The following is a 22,283-nucleotide window of genomic DNA, read 5'->3' on the forward strand; positions in this document are numbered from 1 at the left end:
ACCGGTCCGAACTGTAATCGAACCAAACCGATGAAAACGAAAAAATCATTTAGTATGAAGTTTCAATATCCAAAATTACCCAACTCGAAACATAATTGAACAGACTGAACCGAATCATTTATCCACCCCTATTGAACCCTCAACATCAGAGCATCTCGAGGAACGCACAAGCGTCACACACTTTTTCGATGGATCGAGGAAGTTCGTGCGACAGTCCGACTCGATGCGGAAAAGGGGTTCGAATGAACGAAGTGGTTCAGACTAAAGACGGGCAAGGATGGGTCTCGGTCGAGAAAACCGTCGGGTTCGAACGAGAACCGAACTAAGCCTATCGAGATTCGAAATTGGGTAAAACCCTTCCGAAATCGGTCAATAAAAACCGCTGCATTACGACCATCGAAAGTATAACCATCTTGGAAAATTTTACGAGAAGCAAGACACGAAGCCATTAATTTGTCGCAGCCATTTTTAAACGAACGAAGATCAATGATCATATTCATATTAAATGTTATTCACCCACCTTACCAAAAAGCAAACTCATGCGGTAGGCGTTGGTTGGGAAGAAATGTGAAACGCCGATCTGTGTTCGTATCGAACATCTTCAATGGTTTATTATGGTTCCTTGTCTTAGGGTTTTACCCAAATAAAAAGCCATCATTTTTTGTATTCTCGCACGATGAATCATCGTAAATGTAAAACTTGTCTGCCACGTAACGTATCTAGTCATGGATGCTGAACTTAACTTTGTTGAAAAACATATTTAAACACCGATATATATATATATATATATATATATATATATATAAATCCAAAAATAACAACTCGACGGTTCAATTACTAGCCGTTGGGATTTGATAACGTAGGGAAATGCTGTATCGTTTTCATTAAAAGTGGGGCTCTACATCATCAGCCATTTCTTTCTTTTCCTTTTTGTTCGTGTCTTCGAGTCTCGACGGTTTCCGGTCGGCCCATGACGCTTGCAAATTGGCGCTGCAACGGTCCAACTCTTTTTTTTTCTTTAAATATTAATTATATTTGTATGTATATATATGCTAATGTTTGTAGTAATTGAAAACACATTAGATGAGACACGTGGAGGGGAGAGAAAAAAAAGCAAGAAAGTGGGCCCCACTGACAGTGAAGACAGGGCTGTGTTATTAATGTCGTGAAATATGGTTGTGAGATGTTTGTGTGACTTTGTGACATGGTTGGTGGTCCGAGCCCGACCTCCTCTTTTTCTTGTTCATCTCATTATGACGTATGGGGCCCTCCTTATTCAAAACCCATTCCGACTTTATAATATGCATGTATCGGTAAATAATTTGTTTTATTTATTTTGGGTTAAAATAATGGCTTTAGGCCATCCAAATCAGTTATTATGTCATATTTGATTCGGTTTGATATAATTTTTATTACAAAATTTAGATCTTTCGAAATCAAATTTGATTTTTTGGTTTCTTAAAAAATCCGATTCGATTTCGAAAAAATTGATTTTAAAAAAAAATATCGTTCAAAAATTTAAACAGTTTTATTTAAAAAAATATCTTATTTTTCGGTTCGAACAATTTGGTTTTGAATAACCATACCGAAATACCCCTAATCTAAATGATACAGAGGATGCAGATAGGAGTGGCTATTTCGGTTATCAACTGAATAACCGAACCGAATAAGAACGGTTCGGTTCGATATTATTTAACCGTTTGGTTGTAATTATATTATATAAAAACCGATTCGAACCGAACCAAAACTGAACTGAACCGATTAAATCTATCTAACCGTTTGGATATAAATTTTTATAACCGAAATAATCAATCTGAAAAACGAACCGAAATACGAAATAACCAGCGTAAACGCAGACATTGACATAGACAAGAGCATATTCGTGCTTACTTTCACTCCTACCATGATGAGGGATAAATCATTTTTTGCTATTTGATTTTTAACCCCATGATTATTTTCTCTCTCTTTATTATACGAAATTCCATTATTTTATATTTTTATTAAATAAAAGGCCCTATTTTGTTATATTTATTTCCTCCATTTTCTTGGCAACGCCTAGGATTCTACGTTGAAATATTCCTCTTACGATAATATTAAAAATAAATCAAGTAGGTGGAAGAATATAATATATATTAAAATTCCAAATGTAATAATACATATACCAATAAAATTATTTTTCGATTAAGTAGCAATTAACATTGAAATATTTTATTTATATATGATTTTGAAATTATACTAGGATAAAATGTGCTTACGGAAAACCAAAAAAAGAAAAGCGATGGAACATGTGAAAAAAGGTAAAGGGGATAGGGATAGGCTGTTGACTCTCCTCCCCTGCTCTCAGTAATTTCACAGCTCTCCAGAGCTCTCCTCTCCCTCTTTATCTCTCTCTCTCTCTCTCTCTAGGGTTTCCGTCTTCTTCTTCTTCTTCTTCTTCTTCTTCGTCGTTTCGTGCTTTGAATTGATCCAGAATCTACAATGCGGCTCTTCCTGTCCCCTTCCACGGCGGGTCTCTCCGTCTTCCTCTGCATTCTCATCCTCTCTCTGCCTCCGCCGTCGCAGCAGGATCTCTCCGCCGACAGAGCCGCCCTTCTCTCTCTCCGCTCCGCCGTCGGCGGTCGCACATTTCTCTGGAACACCTCACAGCTCACTCCATGCAACTGGGCCGGCGTCAAATGCGAAGCCAACCGCGTTACCGTCCTCCGTCTTCCCGGCGTCGCCCTCGCCGGACGGATTCCTGAGGGCATTTTCGGTAATTTGACTCAGCTCCGCACTCTCAGCCTCCGCCTCAACTCCCTGGTCGGTTCCCTCCCCTCGGATCTCGGTCGCTGCTCCGACCTCCGTCACCTCTATCTTCAGGGGAACGGGTTCTCCGGCGATATTCCCTCGCTCCTGTTTGGCCTCAGGAACCTCGTCAGGCTAAATCTTGCTGGAAACAATTTCACTGGCGAGATCTCTCCCGGGTTCAACAACCTCACGAGGCTGAAGACTCTGTACCTAGAGAACAACCAGTTCTCCGGTTCGCTCCCAGATTTGGATTTGCCGCTCGATCAGTTCAATGTTTCCAATAACTTGTTGAATGGATCCGTACCGAAGAATCTGCAGAAATTCGAGTCGGACTCGTTCCTGGGCACTTCCCTCTGCGGCAAACCGCTCGACATCTGTCCAGAAGAAGGAACTGTGCCCAGTCAACCCACAGCCAGTGGAAAACCCGGGTCCGTCAAGGAAAACGTAAAGAAGGGAAAGAAGAAGCTATCCGCCGGCGCCATAGCTGGAATCGTCATCGGGTGCGTGGTGGGTTTCGCTCTGCTAGTGTTGATATTGATGGTTGTCTGCCGGAAAAAGGGCAACGAGAGGTCGAGGGCCGTCGGCATTGCCGCCATCAAGCATGAAGAGGTTGAAATTCCCGGTGACAAATCGGCCAGGGAGGCTGCTGAAAACGGAAACTATGGAAATGGGTACACGGTGGCAGCTGCTGCGGCAGCGGCCATGACGGGAAATGCGAAAGGCGGGGAGGTAAACGGTTCGGGGGTGAAGAAGCTGGTGTTCTTCGGGAACGCGACGAGGGTTTTCGATCTGGAGGACCTGTTGAGGGCGTCGGCGGAGGTCCTGGGGAAGGGGACGTTCGGGACAGCGTACAAGGCGGTGCTGGACGCAGCGACGGTGGTGGCGGTGAAGAGGCTGAAGGACGTGACAATGGCGGAGAGGGAGTTCAGGGAGAAGATTGAGGTAGTGGGCGCTATGGATCATGAGAACTTGGTGCCGCTGAGGGCTTACTATTACAGCAGAGACGAGAAGCTGCTTGTCCATGACTTCATGCCTATGGGAAGCTTGTCTGCTCTCATACATGGTCAGTCACCTCTCTTTATTTGACCAGGCTTTGTTATGAAACTCATCCTGAATCTTGAGGTTTTGGTCTAAATGTGACGGATGATAGTTCGCAGCTTTTGCAGAGCTTTAGCTCAAACCTAGGTTCTGGTTATTAACAATCATAATGACATCTGAAATTTACGTGATCTACATGGAGAAAGCCAGTGCAGTCCTGTTTAAGAAAGGTTTTTATTTTGGTACACAGCATGTAATGTGAATTATTTGACTTCTTGTCCTTACATATCTTGAACCTGTGACAGCTAATCCAAAAGCCATAAGACAATTATCAGCTGACGAAATCTCAAGTTCTTTTGTTGTATCGTTCTCGTGTGTCTTTGCGTGTTAAAAGGGAACAGAGGCGGCCCTGGCCGGACTCCACTGAACTGGGAAATCAGAGCAAGAATTGCAATGGGGGCAGCGAACGGATTGAACTACCTTCACTCGCAAGGCACCTCGAGCTCTCACGGAAACTTCAAGTCCTCCAACATCCTCCTTACCAAATCCAAGGAGGCCCGTGTATCCGATTTCGGTCTGGCCCAGCTGGTGGGCCCCTCCCCAACTCCGAACCGGGGGACAGGGTACCGTGCGCCGGAAGTAACCGAAGGGAGGAGAGTGTCACAGAAGGCTGACGTGTACAGCTTCGGGATGGTGATGCTGGAGCTGCTGACGGGGAAGCCGCCGGTGAATTCGGTGATGAACGAGGAAGGAGTCGATCTGAGGAGGTGGGTGGAGTCGATGGACAGAGGGGAGTGGAGGAGCGAGGTGTTGGACTCGGAGCTGCTGAGGAACGAGAGGGAGGCAGCGGAGATGGAGGAGATGCTGCAGCTGGGGATAGAGTGTACGGAACAGCATCCGGACAAGAGGCCGACAATGGAGGATGTGGTTAGGAGGATCCAATGCTTGCTTCCTGCTATTGCGGAGACCCATGAGTGATTTTAAATGTATATCTAATGATAGCCTTTCAAGTTTCATGGTCTGATTTCTGTCTCTAATTCTTGAAATCCGCCTTAAATTATATAAAAGAAAAAAAAAATGATTTTTGACCCATTGGAGAGGGTTTTTTTTTTGTGTGTGTTAGAACTTGGGTGGCATTTCTTGTAATTATATTACGACCTTGTGTGTTATTTCAAATAATTTGTCAGCTTCTCGTATATCTCTCATCCTAAAAGCATACTCACATACATTACATACAGTACACATAATATAATGCCATTTGTGCCTATCTGGGGGATTGCTGAATTAAAGCACTATAAACTGCTAAATGATTCTAAACCGTTATGTCTTTTTGTCCCATTTGGATGTTTTTTAAATCTTATGAAATACCTAAGCATTATATATAACGATATTCCAAAATGTGCATGCCGTTTGAAAATGTCTATTTATTTTTGTGCATGCATGCATAACACATAGAATATGCTTTTTTTTTATAAATAAACTTTGGTTATAAGATAGTATTATACTCTTAGATGTGATATACGTCTTTGCGTATTCTTTCCCACACTTCCCAAATTATTATTATTATAATAATAATAATAATAATAATAATAATAATAAATAGAACATCAAATTCATAAAGTCCAAAATAAACTAATATATATATGTGTATATGATATATGAAGGTATATAAGTAATTTTTATTATTTATTTTTTTATTAATATTATTATAATTTTTTATTATTTTTATTAATTAATATTATTAAATATTATGTGGTTTATGATGTGAGGATGATTAGGATGTCATATCAATAAGTATTTTGGATAAAAAAAATATAGGGTTAAAATTGTAACAAAAAAGTATAGAGATTTTAATGGAATTACCCTATTATATCTTCGTGTATAATCTCTTTCTGAATGTTGACATCGCACCATTTATATTTAGAGGAAATTCCATAAAAATGCTTCAATTTGTCTAAATATAACATATAATTACTTCCTTCATTTTACAAATTATCAAATAAATATATCAATTTGATCTATTTCAATACTAATTTGATATCTATTTGATACAAATTGATGATGTTATCCGTTAACAACGTCATCAATTTGGTACAATTGATCGATTTGAATTATTCATTTAATAATTTTAAAATTAAAATATTTATGTGTAACAAATTTAGATATTTTTATGGAATTTTACCTAAAACTTAATTCATCCCCGAAAGCCCATTAGATAGATAGGCCCTCCAATTAGATGGCTTATTTGGTTAATAATTAAAACGGATCCAAGCGGACAATTTATAATCAAAATCGAACGAATTTCTGTAAAATCAAAGTAATCAAATTGAAACAATAAAAATGTAATTAAGAAAATCTAATTTTGTATTAATAAAAACAGAATTCGGACCAAAATATAATCGAAAGAAAGGTTACAATCTTTTTACCAAAACAAAATAACCGAAATAACTCGCTCGTTCAGCTACATAATTGAACACCTGTCTCTCTCCAATTCTCAAATCGGAGACGAAGATGGTGTTATCTAAAACCCTAGCGAGGTTGAGCCCTCACAGGTCCTCTACTTCTCTCCCATCTCGCCTCCCCCACCATTTCTCCTTCCGGCAAACCACCTCCTCTGGCTCCGCTGCTCTCGGGGCCCATCCGATCTCTTCAGCTCCCGCTCAAGGTATTTCTTTCCCGTACCTGCTTTGAAACTTGAAATTACTGAGCCTGATGCATTTTTTATTTTTAAGATCCCTATATTTTGTCGGAAAATTTGTTCCACAGAGGATAAACTAGGTTCGAAGTGGTCAAAACTGTTGCTGTTCTTGCCTGGAGCGATTACCTTCGGCCTCGGCACTTGGCAGATCATCAGACGCCGAGAAAAGGTCGGATTCTTTCCGTGAGATCGTTTCGAACCACTGAGGATTTTCCTTTACGCTGTCGTGTCGTTTTCGTGCTCTCGTGTCTCTGGCTTTGCTATAGTTGAGTTTCTCCGGCGGAATCTGGGTTTCTTTGATATGTCTACTGGTTGTCACACGCTACATCTATTTGCAGATAAGCGTAGTGCTTTACACAGTCGTGTAGATTAATCAGGTTTAAAAAGCCTCAGATGTGAATACACGTAACGCATGGGCATTTTCAACTGATAATTTATGCGGCAGTCGCACAATATAGAAGTGTTTTGATGAATTGATGCCTGTTCTTTTTTATAGCAGTCATGCCCTTGTCGTACTATCCCCTGATTCCTTAAGATTTGTGCTTTTGGTTATAGGTTTTTTCTGCCTCAATCTGTTTCTAGTGGATTTCCTTGTGTTGCATTGTATAAATGGCATGTTTGAGATCTTCTCCTGGTTTAGGCTGGCTGAATAAGATTGTAAAGGCTTTTGTTCCATCCTCTGTTAAAACAGATCGAAATGCTAGAATACAGACATCAACGCCTGAAAATGGAACCGATGAAGCTAAATACGGAATACTCATCTAGTGTGAATCCGGACGCGTTGGAGTTTAGACGGGTCGCATGCAAAGGTGTTTTTGATGAGCAAAGGTCAATCTACTTGGGTCCACGGTCTAGGGCAATATCAGGTGTGACTGAAAATGGATACTATGTCATTACACCTCTGATGCCGATTCCTGGCGATCTGGATAGGTGAGGCTAATGATATTTTCTCCTTGGGTTTAATTCTCTCGCACGTGACGGACAATTTCGAGCTCCAAAAATATCTGTACTTTTTTCAGCTACCTGTAGCTCATAGATGAGCATATGCCTTCATGATCTGCCTTTTATTTCCCAAATATTTTAGGAGTTACTTACCAGTCACCAATTACATAATGGTCCTCTGTTTTCGCTAGCGTGCAGTCACCTATTCTGGTGAATCGTGGATGGGTTCCTCGGAGTTGGAGAGAAAAGTCTTTGGAATCCAAAGACATGGATGTTTCTGAAAACCAATCAGCGAAAGCTAGTGACGAAAAACCCTGGTGGAAGTTCTGGTCTAAGAGACTTGCCATCACTGAGGTTGGTCTTGTTATATCCCGTACCTTTAAAACGTCTTTCATCAATATTAAGGGTGGCAAACTGGCAATGACATATTATCCGAAGTAATTCAATCTTCCCGGTACTCCATATCAAGTTTTTTTTTAGATTTTTTTGTGAAAACTGAAATTCAACCAGGATCAAGTTGCGGCTCTTACGACTGTTGAAGTCATAGGTGTCATCCGTGGAAGCGAGAACCCGAGCATATTTGTTCCACCAAACGACCCGAGTTCGGGACAGTGGTTCTATGTGGATGTTCCTGTGATGGCACGAGCTGTAGGCCTTCCTGAGAACACAATCTACATAGAGGACACACATGAAGACATCAACCCGAGTAGACCTTACCCTGTTCCGAAGGACGTCAACACATTGATCCGTAGTAAGGTCATGCCGCAGGACCATCTCAATTACTCGTTAACATGGTACATTTCCATCATCTCTATCGTCAATGTATTTCTACTGCCTTCACATTCATATATGGAAGATTGAAGATGCAAATGAAGTATCTGTGGGTGTATGAATGAGGCAGGTACTCTCTGTCGGGGGCAGTCACTTTCATGGCGTACAAGAGGTTGAGACCAAAGCCTACCCGGAGATAGCAACACCCTTCTGTTCTGTGCTCTCATTCTCTTTTTATGTTACTACTGACCAGTTTTCCAGCATGGTTATAACCAAATTTAGAGAGAGAGTTCTCGTTTTGCTTTGGATTGTTGTTATACATTACCAGAGTTAGAATATTATATTTTGAAGGGAAAATTAAATCCACATTTGATTACAATTCTTTTTTACACAGTGAAATCTATATTCTCAAGCTGCATAAACATTTTTTTTTAAATTTTGGGAAAGGGCCAAGGTTTATATGTTGGTAACCCCCCAAATATGACAGAGTAAAGGTTAACACAGATTTTTCTCGAGAGGGTTTCATCACTTGAAGACCCCTCCAACCCATCCATCATCTGTATTGACATTTCATCATCTTTTTGAATAGATATGTCTCTGAATCAACTCTGGTTGCCGCCGCCGCTCTCGGACAGTCTCTTCTCTTCATCCACCTGTTCCAGCAATGCCTCTATCTCTGCCTCGGATAAGCTCTCCAGCCGTTTCTGCCAATTCCAAATTTGGTTACCATTGCCCAAAGCCCTCAAGGGTGGTTTTTTTCAACATATGAAAAAAGGAATGATGTGGGGAAGGGAGTGAAAGACAAACCTGGATAACCTTGTCCTCGTAGTCACGGAGTTGTTGGGCGTAAGTCATCTCCTTGTTGGAAACCCTAAAGATGTAAGTGGATATCCACCCCACCGTCAGCCCTAACACCATTATCAGCTGCACTGCGTTCCCCGCTTTCAGCGGATCCACCCCTGCGTACTGCCGTTTCCTTGTCCTAAAACCTTTTCCTATCTATATATGTATAGCTTGGTTGTGTTTGGTTTAAGGGCTTACCTCCAATCCACTCTTGAGGCCTACACCAATGGCGGTCACCCCCACTCCTATCAACAACACGTCCTTCCTCGAGTACCCAAACGGCGTCTACTGAAAAAAACATTATCAGATCAAATCAATCGTTCAAGGCTGGTCTTAACAACGAAAACCCACCCACCTTTGTCTCCTGCTCGGTGGAAGGCTCATTGTCAGCTCCGCTAGAGTTGGAACTCACTCGACACCTCATCCCCTCTTTCCTTCTTCTGTTGTTCCTTGATCGAATTCCCGCTCCCACTGATTTCGACCATCCCCCCTTCCCTGTTTAAATTACACATGTTTCAGTTAATGGGTTCATTCATGTTCGTCAAGCTGAAAGGAGAGCAAGCCCGTGTCTCTTTTGACCTGTTGCTCTGTGTCGCAGAATCAGCGGTCGAACCGTAGCGTAAGCCGACAGTAACTGTCGGTTTCCCAAGATCGATACTCCTCCGGAGGGGAGAGATGCCATTTCTTCCGAACACGGATGCAAAAAATCTGGAACTGGAACAGAGGAGGAAGATACTACAGAGCGAGTGGATGATATTCCACGCGCACTTGCTCATATTTGGACTCTACGGGCTTTTCTTCTGTTCCTTTAGCTGGGCCTTCTTATTTTAATCAAGGCCCAAAGCCCACGCCACTCCCCCGGCCGAATCCCTCCCTGTCACGCAATCGATAATCTGTTCAACTTTCCGGCTCGTCGTTCGTGCGAATTCATGCGGCCCAGAGGAAGACTACCTCACAGCCGTAGATCTAGGAGCTTCTCCAGGTCCAGACTCGCCGGAAAATGGGGCCATTGAGTTCTCCCAGATCTCTCTCTCATTTCGTCTTCTTCTGGTTTTCCGGCGATCTCTCCAACATGGCGACTGCTCACGGTGAGAATCTTGCTTTCGCCAGTCGGGGGGACAGCGAGCGAAGATTGAAGCGTGAGCCCAGATTCTGTACAAAGGTCAGCTCTTTGACTTGACTTTAACTATGTCACAAGATATTGAGAGATTGGAGCTTATGTGAGGAACAAAAAGAGTCAGAATCAGGCGATAGAATAGAACTTCTTGAGATTGTTTGGTTCTTTATGATTTGCCATATGAATCATCACACCCACAAGCGGTATAAGTTCCATGTTTATGCTTTGATTTGGCAGAAAGTCGGCTCAGAGAATGATAAGAATTTTCCAACGTTTCCTGGACAATGTTCAGTACAAGTCCAGTCCAGTGGGATCCTGCACTATGAACGTGTCCATTCCACCTCTTACTTTATTAATCTGTGATCTACAATGGACTCATACACACACACATACATGTATATAAAACTTGGAGTGAGTGTTTCTAAGTGTTATATAGATGGAAGTTGAAAATTTTACTAACGCTTATCCACATTCCAGTTTAGTAAGCCTTTTCCCAGAACCATTACCCAACTCCATGACAAGGAGTTCAATCTATCTGTCTTTGTTTCTCGACAGAGACAACCGTGGCGAAGCAATCTCAAAACATGGACAGAAAGTTATAGATGCCGGCCGGGTGTGGCATCACCGGTGAGAATTTGTTGCTCATGTTGTCGGGAATTGATCTCTCACCTCAACATGATATCTTTATCGCACCCTAGCTAGAGCTAGAGAGAGATTCACAAAAAAAACATGCCCTTGTAATTCATTTGACGTTAGTAATAATAGAGGTGGACACGGGTCGGATACCCGGGAAAATTGAGAGATTTGGATTTGGATTCGGGAGGCTCGGTTATTTAGCTATAAGATTTGTATCCGGGATTTGATATTTACGAGTACCCGGGGTACAGGTATCTGGAATAATGGTCGGATATTCGCGGATATCCGGATCCGAATTTATTTAAGAGAAACAACAATATTCATATATAAAATTTTTAAAAATTGAAGATATATTTAGGGAAAATGACATTTTCCTATACGGATTGTTTAAAATGTGACTTTTTCCTACACGAACTTTTAATTTGACAAAAACCTACATCAAATTATCAAATGTGCCAAATTGATACACGAACTACCAAATTTAACTTCAATTTCCTACACAATCCGAAAACGGTGTTAAATGTCCGTTAACCGATGATATGGCACGCTACGTGCCGTCTGACATGGCACACCACATGAAAAATTTTGTCATGTCAACATGTCACGTCAGATTTTTTAAAAATACAAAAAAATCCGAAAAATGACAAAAAAATAAAAATAAAAAACAGATTAAAAAAAACAAAACAAAAAATCCGAAAAAAAAATGTAAAAAAATAAATAAATAAATAAATAAAAAGTAAAAAAATACATATATATACATATATATTCATATCTATATACAAATACAAATATAAACATACATACTCCTATATATGTATATATACTTATATATTTTTTATTATGTATATATATATATATATATATCTAGGAGTATTTATATTTATATTTGTATTTGTATGTAGATATATATATATATTATTTTGTATGTATATACATATATATATGCATATGTATATATATATACATATATATGTATATATATATGTGTATATATATAAATATACTTATATGTATGTATATGCAATGGGACATTAGTAACTGAGAACCTAAAGAATCATCAGACTTCGACAAGCGATTTAGCAATTCTAACTGTTCACGGGGTATTTTCTCTGAACGGTACACCCTCTGTAGGGGCTGTACAGGTTCAGGATAGTTAAGGTCGATCAAATTTGACTCCGAGTCGATGTGAGCTGGACCACAGGCACCACTTGATGTTGAAAGCTGGTCATTATCACCAGATGCAGGAGGAACCTGACCAGCAGTAACGGCATCACGGTAGGTAGCAGGCTTCACAGGATTGTTCTGACGGGTATCCCTTCTCGGGGGGAGTAAATGCAAGTCTTGGTTAGGTACGGCTGTGGAAACTGATGCCTCTAGAATTTGACTGTTACTCTTCACCTCATCATCACCCATTTGAGCAGGATTTTGGTGGTCGGTTCCCAAAAGATGAGAGTTTTCAGGCTCTACACCTTCATGAAATTCTGTATCATGTTTTACGTTAAGCTCTTTCACAAGCATTGGTGCGTTTTGAGGTGTGGTGCCAGGATATGGCTGCCCTTCAGTCCAGCCGCCCTGCTGATTAACAACCCCTTGGAAAGGCATAGAACTCTGATGATGGTGTACTGAAAACAGTTCCCTTTCTCCATGCTGAACTACATGCCCATATAACGGGGGATATATTCCATAGGAACTTGACGAACTCGGTGGGATAGACTGTGGATATTGAAAAGACGTACTTGGCAGAACAGACTGGGAATACTGAAGTGAGGAACTATGTGGAATGGACTGGGAATACTGAAGAGTGGAACTTGGTGGAATGGATTGCTGATACTGAAGTGAAGTATTTGGTGGTGGAATAGATAGAGAATACTGAAGTGAGGAACTTGGAGGAATAGACTGAGAGTATTGAATAGAGGATGGCGGGAAACCAATACCCATTAACTGTGCTGTCGGGTATCCGCGGGTATCCGGTTTTAAAAATTCGATTATCCGGATTTGGATTCGGATTCACGGGTATTGAAAAATCGAGATTTGGATTCGGATTTGAAAATTATGAGTACCCTAAAATCGGGTATCCGTGAGACGAGTATCCGACGGATACCCGATTTTCGGGGATTTGTGCCCAGTCCTAGTAATAACCCGCGTGACATCAAACCTCTAAGTAGACACACGGGTTTAATGGAAGGAGGGTGTCAATTTAAGCTTGAGATCTGAGACTCGGTCCGATCCATTCCAAAAAATAGTAGGATTTGAGTTTAAGTTTTTTGGTCCAAAAAAATTTGGGTTTTTAGGTCGGGCTCAAATCGGATTTCGGACCCAAATCAGGTCAGTCCAAAAGCTCGATAATTTTAAAAAAAAAAATTACAAAGGAATTTGAACAGACCGGTCCGAGTTGATCTGAGCCTGAAATCTATAGGGCCGAACTTCATACTTGGTTATAAAGACTCCAAAAAAAATCGGAATGGTCTGAACCCCAACCCGAAACACTCGGACTGAGTGTGGGCTTGAATCGGGTCGGCTTGATTGACATCTCTTAAAACTGTAAAACCTAATAACCTAAAAAAAAGCATGCCCTTGTAAACCTATAACTAGTGGGTTTAATAGATTAAAATCTAATAATCTAAAAAAACCCAAATACTGTAATAATTGGGTTGGACCGGATAATCCTACTTTGATATCTGTTGTCTGTGATATGCGCGGGTTTTGGTGACCGGTTACCCTGAAACCTTATGCATGCTATTCATGAAATGAAACCGGTTTTCGGATTATCAATTTTGCGGTTATTTCTTGAAACGGGAAATAATTACAATCCGAGAAGGGAAAGGAAGAATTCATAAGAGAGGCTTTTCCCTATTAACTGTGGTTTGAGGTTAGGAAATCTATTTAGAGTATTATTGGGTTGTGAAGAAGTAAATAAAGCAGAGATGGGGTTTTTGTTGAATTTCCCTCATTGCATATGCTTCTCGTTCGTATCAAATTTCATGCCTTTTTTGGGCAACCGAAATTTCATGTTTCTTTGTAGTTAAAAGACCAATTTGTGTATTCAAATCTTTCTTCTTCTTTATATGTATACACACACACAAAACCCAATGAGTCCTCCATCCAGTTGGGGGTTATTGAAGATTCTCTCTAATAATCGAAATCAATGTCCTACGGAAATCTATGCCAAGGTAGGTCAAACCCTCTTTGTGTTCGTCTCTGCCCCCCCCCCCCCCCCCCCCAACCCCCTTTTTTTTTTTTTTTTTTTTTTTAAATTGTCAATTAATTAACCATCAATTTTCTTTCTTCTTTTATTTTGTTAGTTGGGTTTTCTTGTGCAACGCATTCCCATGGAAAAAGCGTACGTTCTCCATAATTAAAACAATATAGCATGCAATCTTACATTTGTCAGACGAGTATTAATGTGGATGTGTGTGTTATAATGTATACATACATATACATATATATATATATATGATGATGATGACCTCATGATATCAGTGGAATGAAGACGGAAGAAGAGAAATCACATGAAGGATTTAACCAGAGAGAGAGAGAGAGAGAGAGAGAATGTGAATGGTCCATGGGGTAGGGGGAGAGAGGGGCCATGGCTGCCACCATTTGTCCGTCACAGACAGAAGACCATGGAGTTGTCAATTCGACCGCCTTTTTAAAAAAAAAAAAATCATTCCATATTAATTGTCTACGTCTCTCTCGTTCATATATATTCATATTCTCACAAATTGGTGCACATTTGAGACTAAATCTATTCAAGAGCTATCCCTATACACGTTGAGATTTAATTTCACGTGAACTTGTGACAAATTTATTCATGTGGTATGGATATAAATGTAAGTACGTATATTATCACCTGCACTACACTTGGGACTATCTATGGACCATATTTGTTCCATCATTTTTTCCATTATCTCATCATGTACGTATTTTCTGCTGGAAAATATACGCAACTATTCCAACTATATATCAAGAATTGAAATGACTAACCATAATTCTATTCAAAATATAATCTCTGACCCATATATTCACATGACATGACCTTTTCGAAGTATTTCTTTCGTGTATGTCCTACAACCATAAGATTTGTATACCATCGATCGGTCGATTATGTGTTTTATGTAAGCAATGGTAATTGAATTCTATATATATTTCATACGGTTTAAATGATTATATTTTGGATAGAATTAACTGGTAAATGATGGAGCAAATCTTATTTTGCAGTCTAGATTCGAATCTCTATTTTGGAAAGGGTTACTTTTGAATTTATTTTTTCTATTTTTTTTAAATGAATGCGAGGCGCGTTGCATGCATGCTGATAATAACTTGCACATTTCACACGTCACGAATGTTATAAAAGAAAATATCAAACAGCAGAGGAGATTTTTATTACACATTCTTCATAGGAAATAACCAAAAACCGTACCGTACGGTGGATTGACCAAAAAATCATTGTGGAAAAATGCTGTGAGATTGAACTTCGTTACAATTCACGAGAAATTTGATCATGTTTCCTTTGTTTCCCGATATATATAATCAAATCGTTTGGGAATCTGATGATGAAATACCCATTTGTTTCCTTCAACAAAGCTTTTTTTTTTGTTTGTCTAATCAAAAAGGATTGGTTACTTTCACGCTCACAGCAACACATCATCATATGCATTCACTTGCCCTCCCATTAAATAAAATTATAAATAAAAAAAAAAGCGAAGAACACGAGCATGCATGGAAATGAACAAGGACAATAAAATCTCTCTCTCTCTCTCTCTCTCTCTCTCTCTCTAAATAAAGATTCATGAACCGTACAAAATTGAGACACAAAGGAATGAGGATGTTCCTGTGGGTTAACAAAAGGGAATTAAGTGCTCAGTGTGAAACATTCAATTTTCTTGTTGCTTTTGTCTTTGCCTTCTCTTCTCTCTTATGAAGTCATTCTCTTTCCCTCTCTTACGTGTGCTCGGCTCTCTCTCTCTCTCTCTCTCTCTCTGTATCTCTCACCCCCTTTTGGCCCCTTCATGATTTTGTCTTTTCCCTTTTGAAAATTCCTAATAATAATTAAAAAAACTCGAACTAACTGATTAGTCCTAATTGAAAAGACAAAATTAAGAAGAAAAAAAATCAAATTTCTACCAGTATATACATGTATAATTCCTTGATTTCTTCTATTTTGTGGGCATTAATTGCGATTTTTTAATCTTGATTTAAAACGTCTTGAAGGCACTTTGTGTATTGATTTTGATTTTCAACATAAAATTTCAAATATATACATTAATTACTGGCATCGCAATAAGAAGAGGTAGTGAAGGGAAATATTTTCATTTAGGTCTTTTCTAATTAGTTATTTAAGAGAAGAACAAAATAGCTCTCGAACCAAAGTTATCACATTCTTCTCTTTGTCACTTCAACATCAATCTATCCCTCTCTCTCTCTCTCTCTCTCTCTCTCATCACATGTAAAACTCAAATGCGTATACACTCGTGTGTGTGTGTGTGCATGCGTGTTTGTATGCATGTATATATATATATATATATATGTATGCGACCCATTTCATAATCCTTGGTCTCAACATCAAATTTCCTCATCTTCCAAGCTAAATTCAGCAACTTGTCTGATCCAAAAACCATCCCATATGTATTCACGTAAATGACAAATTAATTAAACGACTAGCCAAACACGGGTCTGACATCCAAATATCACACGCCACTACACACACATATATATGTATAGTTTCTCTGCATTGTTGTCTTAAATGTTATCAATATACAATTATTTTTAGTTTCAAAGAAAAAATCTCGTTGATTGAAACACAAGAGGGCAGACATGGCCCAAATGCATTTTTGAGGCAAACCCTCATGAAGTGTTAACATCAGAATCATAAAAAGACAGATTGTATACGTAATCATTCCCCAACAAAAAAGAACATATAATATCAACCACCAAAATTTCTGAATTTACTAATTAGTATCTTGACTCTTAACCAAAGAAACATATATATATATATATATATATATAGCAAGATAAATATATATAGCTTTTTAACAAAAATAAATAAATATATATTGCTAGAGAGAAAAACATATATATATATATATATAGCATGCGGAGGATAAACCCTAGATAGTACCCTTTTTTTTTTATAAAACTAGATAGTACCCTTGTCTGATCTATCTAGCAAGATAAACGGTAAATAGGACTAAAGCAGCTAAAGTCTTTGGCCATCTTGGTCGAAAGAAATCAGATCAGTTCTTCAATGGAAGAAACTCATAGAAACGGTAAATAGGACTAAAGCAGCTAAAGTCATTCATAAGTTCCACTCCTGCCACCTTCCCTGTCTCTTTCTCATTGCCATTGTTGCAATCTTCTTCTTTGCTGAGAGGGAACAGCTGAAGCGTCTGGTCATGAGAATCATCCTCACCATCACCACAACAATCTTGATGATGATAGTGTTCTTGACCCTTGAGATGATTACGAGTATCCTTTGCGTTCATCATTTTTCTTGCGTTGAAAAACACTTGCGGATGAGATGGTAGCACGGGAACAGCGACCGGAGTCTTAGCAGATGAGGAAGAACAGACGGCGTTGTTGTTGGTGGAAATGGATGAAACAGTGGTGGAGTTCAAAATGAGAGGGTACTGGTGGGTGGTGTCAGGTGGCAGATGCAGCATCTGCCACGTGGAATTCCTTCCGAGAAAGTTTCTGCGATGATCGGTCTGCAACAATAATGCATCGTCTTCTCCTCTTCCATTGAGATGGACCCATCTGTTCTCTGCTCTGCAATCTCCTCCTGCCATCACTGCCATTGTCCCCCTCCCTCTCGTTACAGATTCTTGATGCTGATGAGGTTTCATAAACGGCACCATGCAGACGATACAAATATTAATTTGATGCCCATTAAATCTAAATAAAAGAAACTCAGATTTTGATTTGAAAAAAAAAAACTCATATAGATACCTTGGGCTAGTCCTAGTTTATTGTCTTCAATGCTAAAGTTACAAAATGGTTTTATGCAGTCATTCATTAAAATTTTATCTCCTATATGTAATCGTAGCAAGTGAAACCCTAGTTGGCGGTAAACTCTATATATATATAATAACCAAATTCTTAATAGTTTTATATAATGACACCATGTATATAATATAGATACTCCAATGAAAAACAAAGAAAAATGAATTCCTATTCGGGAAACGGTCAAATCTTGGGTACTCGGTAAGTTTTTTTTCTTTCTTGTCTTTGATGCTAAAGGGACAAACTTTATGGAACCATGAGAGACCAAAGGAGTCGTAAAATTCCAGAAAAGGACAAGGGTGAAGTGGACAGATACGGTGGATGCGAAGGTCAAAACCGTCTTTTAAGCATGTGGGATGTGCCCATGTCGGAGCAAAAAGCATATAAGAAATGGTTTTATTAAAAAAAAACAAAACACAAGACACAGCGAATTGAATCCTAGCTGCAGCCCCGACAAGAAGGAAGGTTTGCAGCTTTTGGATCAAACATATTTAAAAAATTTAACTCTTTCCATTTTAATTCTTAAAAAATACTAAAAAACAATGGAATGATTTTTATTTCTTTAAAACAAAATAATTTGAATACAAACTTGCTTTTATTTTTTTTTTTACATTTCCCAACAACCAACCTAAGCTTTTTTGTCGTTTTCCACTGCCCCATCTTCACCACATCTCTGCCCCCTTTTTGTTTTCAAAGTTACCAAACTTCCAAAGAATTCACTTATTCTCAAAAGATTCTTTTGTAATCATATCCTAATTATATCAAACCCTACCTTAATTATTTTGCTTTCATATCTCAACCAAAAAAAAAAAAAGTGGCCGAGGAGAATAATGCAGTGAACCACTAAAATGCACGCACGCGCGCGCACACACACATCTATGTGTGTGTATATATATTCGTCTATATTAAATTAATAACACTAATTCAAATCTCTCCTGATGAGTTAATGAATAAATTGAAGTGGAATATTATATACTATTCTTTTAGGTTAAATGAACTAGCTAGCAAGATGGTACGTCTATTATTCATCTACTATGGATTCATGACATCTAACAATATTATATATTTTTATATAAGGTGTAAGCAGCAAAGTACTATCTTTTTCCGTGTAAAAATGTCAATCAATTCTGATATATATGTTTTATATGTATCTCCTCTATGTATACACATATATACACACACACACATATAAGCATATACCTCTGGTAGTGTAGTGCAGGGTGTAGAGTATATCCAGTTCTTGGTCTGTTCAACCTCGTAACCTGTCCTGTTTGACCCTTCAGAACCAGAAACATAAAACACAAAAAAAATGCATAAAGATTCTAACTTTAATCTCTAAAACCCTAAAATGCATTTTAAAAAACAGATATTCCACACAAAGGAATCTTCAAACGCATACATATATCCTCGCTTAAACTCTAAAGATCCTAACCCTAGACTTTAATATCATCATACATATATTAATCTCTACTTATAACATACCTGAATCTTTCTTTTCGAATCCGTGGTTGTTGAGGGCAATAGTCATCAAGTGCTCTTGTTCATGATCGTGATTATTAATGTGTTCAGAGGATGATTCCATTTGACGGCGACGTTTCTGACGCTCACGAGCCTTGTGGTTCTGAAACCAGTAGAAAACGTTTTTGCCTTCGATCTTACCGTAGCGCCGCAGCTGCGACGTTATCTGCTGTATCTGATCGGCGCTAGGGGTTCGAGTCCCTCGCCGGTATAAGTCCTCGAGAACCCTAAGCTGCTCCGGCGTCGGATTCCACCGCGAAGAGCTCACGACCACCGCCTCTCTCTTGCTCTCGTTGCCTAATCCACGCACACATCACGTTTTACATATGGATTATGGAATATGCAAGATATTGGTTGGATCTGGTATAAACTTATTCGTAATTCTACCTATTATACTGTAAAGTTGGAGACTTTGCAACGCAGAATTGTTATCTAGATGGGGACTGAGGGATAATGCGTAGATGACATGTGCGGGCTATTAAATAATGCGTAGATGAACAAGTATATGTAAATCGTATCTTGAACTCATAAGTACCAAATTACAGATTCACTACCAAAGACACGTGTGGGCTATTAAATAATGCGTAGATGAACATGTATATGCATACAAACATTAAGAGAGAGAGAGAGAGAGAGAGAGAGAGAGAGGCAGATCTAGAGAGAGAGATATACCCAGATGGGGACTGAGGGAGAAAACTTCGGTGGGTTTGGTGGATGAAGAAGAAAGCCGTGGGATTAGAGGCCTCAGTTTTCTTCCGGCGCCGCTCATGGGATCTGCACCTCCCTCGTTGTATCCCATCATCCACATTCTCTCTCTCTCTATATATAGATATAGTGTTGAATGGAGTTGGTTTCTTTAGAAGAAATGGAGAAGTCGGCGAGAGAGTTGAAGGTTGTATATATGTGAGCTTATGGGTTCATGTGGTAAGTATATATAGAGAGAGAAGGTTGAGAGTATATGATAGAATGTGGAGAGACGAGGGCACGCAGGTGGGCTACCCCTGTACGTCTATATCATACAAACGCACATACACAAATTAATTTATATCAATATCATGCATCTGTATACACACACATATACTTACATACATGATACATACATATATATATTGAATTATTTATATATATATATATATATATGGAATGTAATGGAATGGAAAACATTGCAAACTAACTATGTGGATTTAAGATGTAAGATAAAGATATTATATGAAGATGTGAGATTGTATATGGCTACTATTTTCCATAACGTTAGGGAAATTATAGAGTGAGAAAAAGGGAATTGATGAGGTTGACTACGAGGAGAGAGAGAGAGAGGGCGTGGAATTCCGGGGATATGAATGATATGGGGAGATGCGAAGGCTAAAAGGACGTGACATTGTCATCTCTCTCAATCACTATTTATCTTTCGTTTGCGATATTCTTTTATTCTATCATAAATACACAACACCATACGTATGTGTGTGGGTGTATGTATAGGCCAATGTCTCGTGGCTTTCACTATTATTCTTCTTCCCAACTGCCCCTAGCCTTGTCTCCCTCCGTCTTCTCCTTTTTGTCTCTCTCACATCACATTCCCATGAACCCTTTTCTCTGTCTTTGGGATCATAAACCCTTTTCTGTCTTTTCCTATGCCCTAATATGCTATTTTCATCCACCCTCTCTCCTAGCTTGAGATACATCTCATGCAACAACACGCTTTAAAAAGATCCAGCTTAACTGTTACCCCTATGGGATTTCCATTTGTACACCATTATATATATATATATATATATATATATTTATACATATATATGTGTGTACTTAAATCTAACACTGCCCACATAGAGTGTGTTTCCGCAGATGTTATATATATAACCCAGTGTACTTGGATTGCGATCTAATTCTAATAACTTGTCTACTTTGAATTAATAAGATTAATTTCAACTTGCAAATTTGCACCATTTTCTATGTTGTTACGACCTCTTTAGAAATGCCTATAACATCTTTTTCAATGATGCATATGAGAGAGATATATACTGCATAGAAGAAGTTATTTCAAAAATAATTATGTAGGAAGGTGGGTATTCGGTTCGTTTATATTAGGATTCGATTATTTCAATTATAGAAAAATTATAACCATTTGGTTTTTATATAAACTTTGATTCGTTTTAGATTCGATTTTTTTGTTGTAAAAAAATTGTTTTCCAAAGAAATTATCAGTTTCTTCGGTTATTTTATTAACCGATTCGGTTTGATTCGGTTTCGATCTTTTCGAGTTTAAAAAAATTATAACTGTTCAGTTTTTATGTCAAATTCAATTCGATTATGATTATATCATATTCAATTTGATTCGTTTCGATTATTCGGTCAATAACTAAAGTGATCGCTCCAAAAGAATTTTTTGAAACTTTATTTGGGTTCGAATCCTACTGAAAGTAGAGATGTCAAAATGGGTTGGGTTATACGGGTCGACTCAATCCGATCCACTTATAAATCCAAACGGGGTAGCCCATTTGACTAATTTTTTTAAAATGGGTTAAATGGATTTTGACCCATTAAACTCATTGGTTAAATGGTTAACCCATTAAACCTATTATATACTTAGTCAAAATTAAACTCATTTCGTATTTAATTAAAATTGTTATATTTAGAAATATAAATATTAACATATATACACACACATATATATGTATATAAATTGAATCAAAATATTTGGTGTCGTTTTCGAATCGAATCATGCCGAAAAATTCGAGTCGTTATAGTTACGAATAAAATCGTACCGAAAAACTCGGTATCATTTATGAATCGAATCGTGGCGAAAAATTTGGTGTCGTTTTTGAATCGAATCATGGCAAAAAAATTCGAATCATATAAAAAACTCGATATTATTCTGAATTGAATCGTATCGAAAAACTTGAATCATACCGAAAAATTCAACACCATTAATCGAAT

General features: G+C 38.6%; 4 protein-coding genes across 4 annotated transcripts; 2 read left to right on the plus strand and 2 right to left on the minus strand.

The window, feature by feature from the left end:
* The first annotated feature begins 2,350 nt into the window (after positions 1-2,350).
* Positions 2,351-5,011, plus strand: LOC104821827 (probable inactive receptor kinase At1g48480). The gene is made up of 2 exons (XM_010552830.2): positions 2,351-3,850; positions 4,220-5,011. The coding sequence occupies exons 1-2, from the start codon at positions 2,479-2,481 to the stop codon at positions 4,801-4,803; spliced, it is 1,956 nt and encodes a 651-aa protein (XP_010551132.1). The 5' UTR covers positions 2,351-2,478; the 3' UTR covers positions 4,804-5,011.
* A 1,266-nt stretch (positions 5,012-6,277) lies between these two features.
* Positions 6,278-8,625, plus strand: LOC104821828 (surfeit locus protein 1). The gene is made up of 6 exons (XM_010552831.2): positions 6,278-6,490; positions 6,592-6,692; positions 7,215-7,453; positions 7,657-7,819; positions 7,976-8,259; positions 8,367-8,625. The coding sequence occupies exons 1-6, from the start codon at positions 6,337-6,339 to the stop codon at positions 8,434-8,436; spliced, it is 1,011 nt and encodes a 336-aa protein (XP_010551133.1). The 5' UTR covers positions 6,278-6,336; the 3' UTR covers positions 8,437-8,625.
* A 12-nt stretch (positions 8,626-8,637) lies between these two features.
* Positions 8,638-9,836, minus strand: LOC104821829. Its single transcript, XM_010552832.2, has 5 exons — positions 9,659-9,836; positions 9,435-9,574; positions 9,278-9,364; positions 9,044-9,202; positions 8,638-8,940 (listed from the first exon to the last, which is right to left on the minus strand). The coding sequence occupies exons 1-5, from the start codon at positions 9,759-9,761 to the stop codon at positions 8,839-8,841; spliced, it is 591 nt and encodes a 196-aa protein (XP_010551134.1). The 5' UTR covers positions 9,762-9,836; the 3' UTR covers positions 8,638-8,838.
* A 7,076-nt stretch (positions 9,837-16,912) lies between these two features.
* LOC104821830 (WUSCHEL-related homeobox 1) lies at positions 16,913-20,346 on the minus strand. The gene is made up of 4 exons (XM_010552833.2): positions 20,022-20,346; positions 19,314-19,646; positions 19,032-19,108; positions 16,913-17,659 (listed from the first exon to the last, which is right to left on the minus strand). The coding sequence occupies exons 1-4, from the start codon at positions 20,155-20,157 to the stop codon at positions 17,066-17,068; spliced, it is 1,140 nt and encodes a 379-aa protein (XP_010551135.1). The 5' UTR covers positions 20,158-20,346; the 3' UTR covers positions 16,913-17,065.
* Between the last annotated feature and the right edge of the window lie 1,937 nt (positions 20,347-22,283).

The sequence above is a fragment of the Tarenaya hassleriana genome, unplaced genomic scaffold (genome assembly GCF_000463585.1).
Source record: "Tarenaya hassleriana unplaced genomic scaffold, ASM46358v1 Cleome34, whole genome shotgun sequence".
Taxonomy (NCBI): domain Eukaryota; kingdom Viridiplantae; phylum Streptophyta; class Magnoliopsida; order Brassicales; family Cleomaceae; genus Tarenaya; species Tarenaya hassleriana.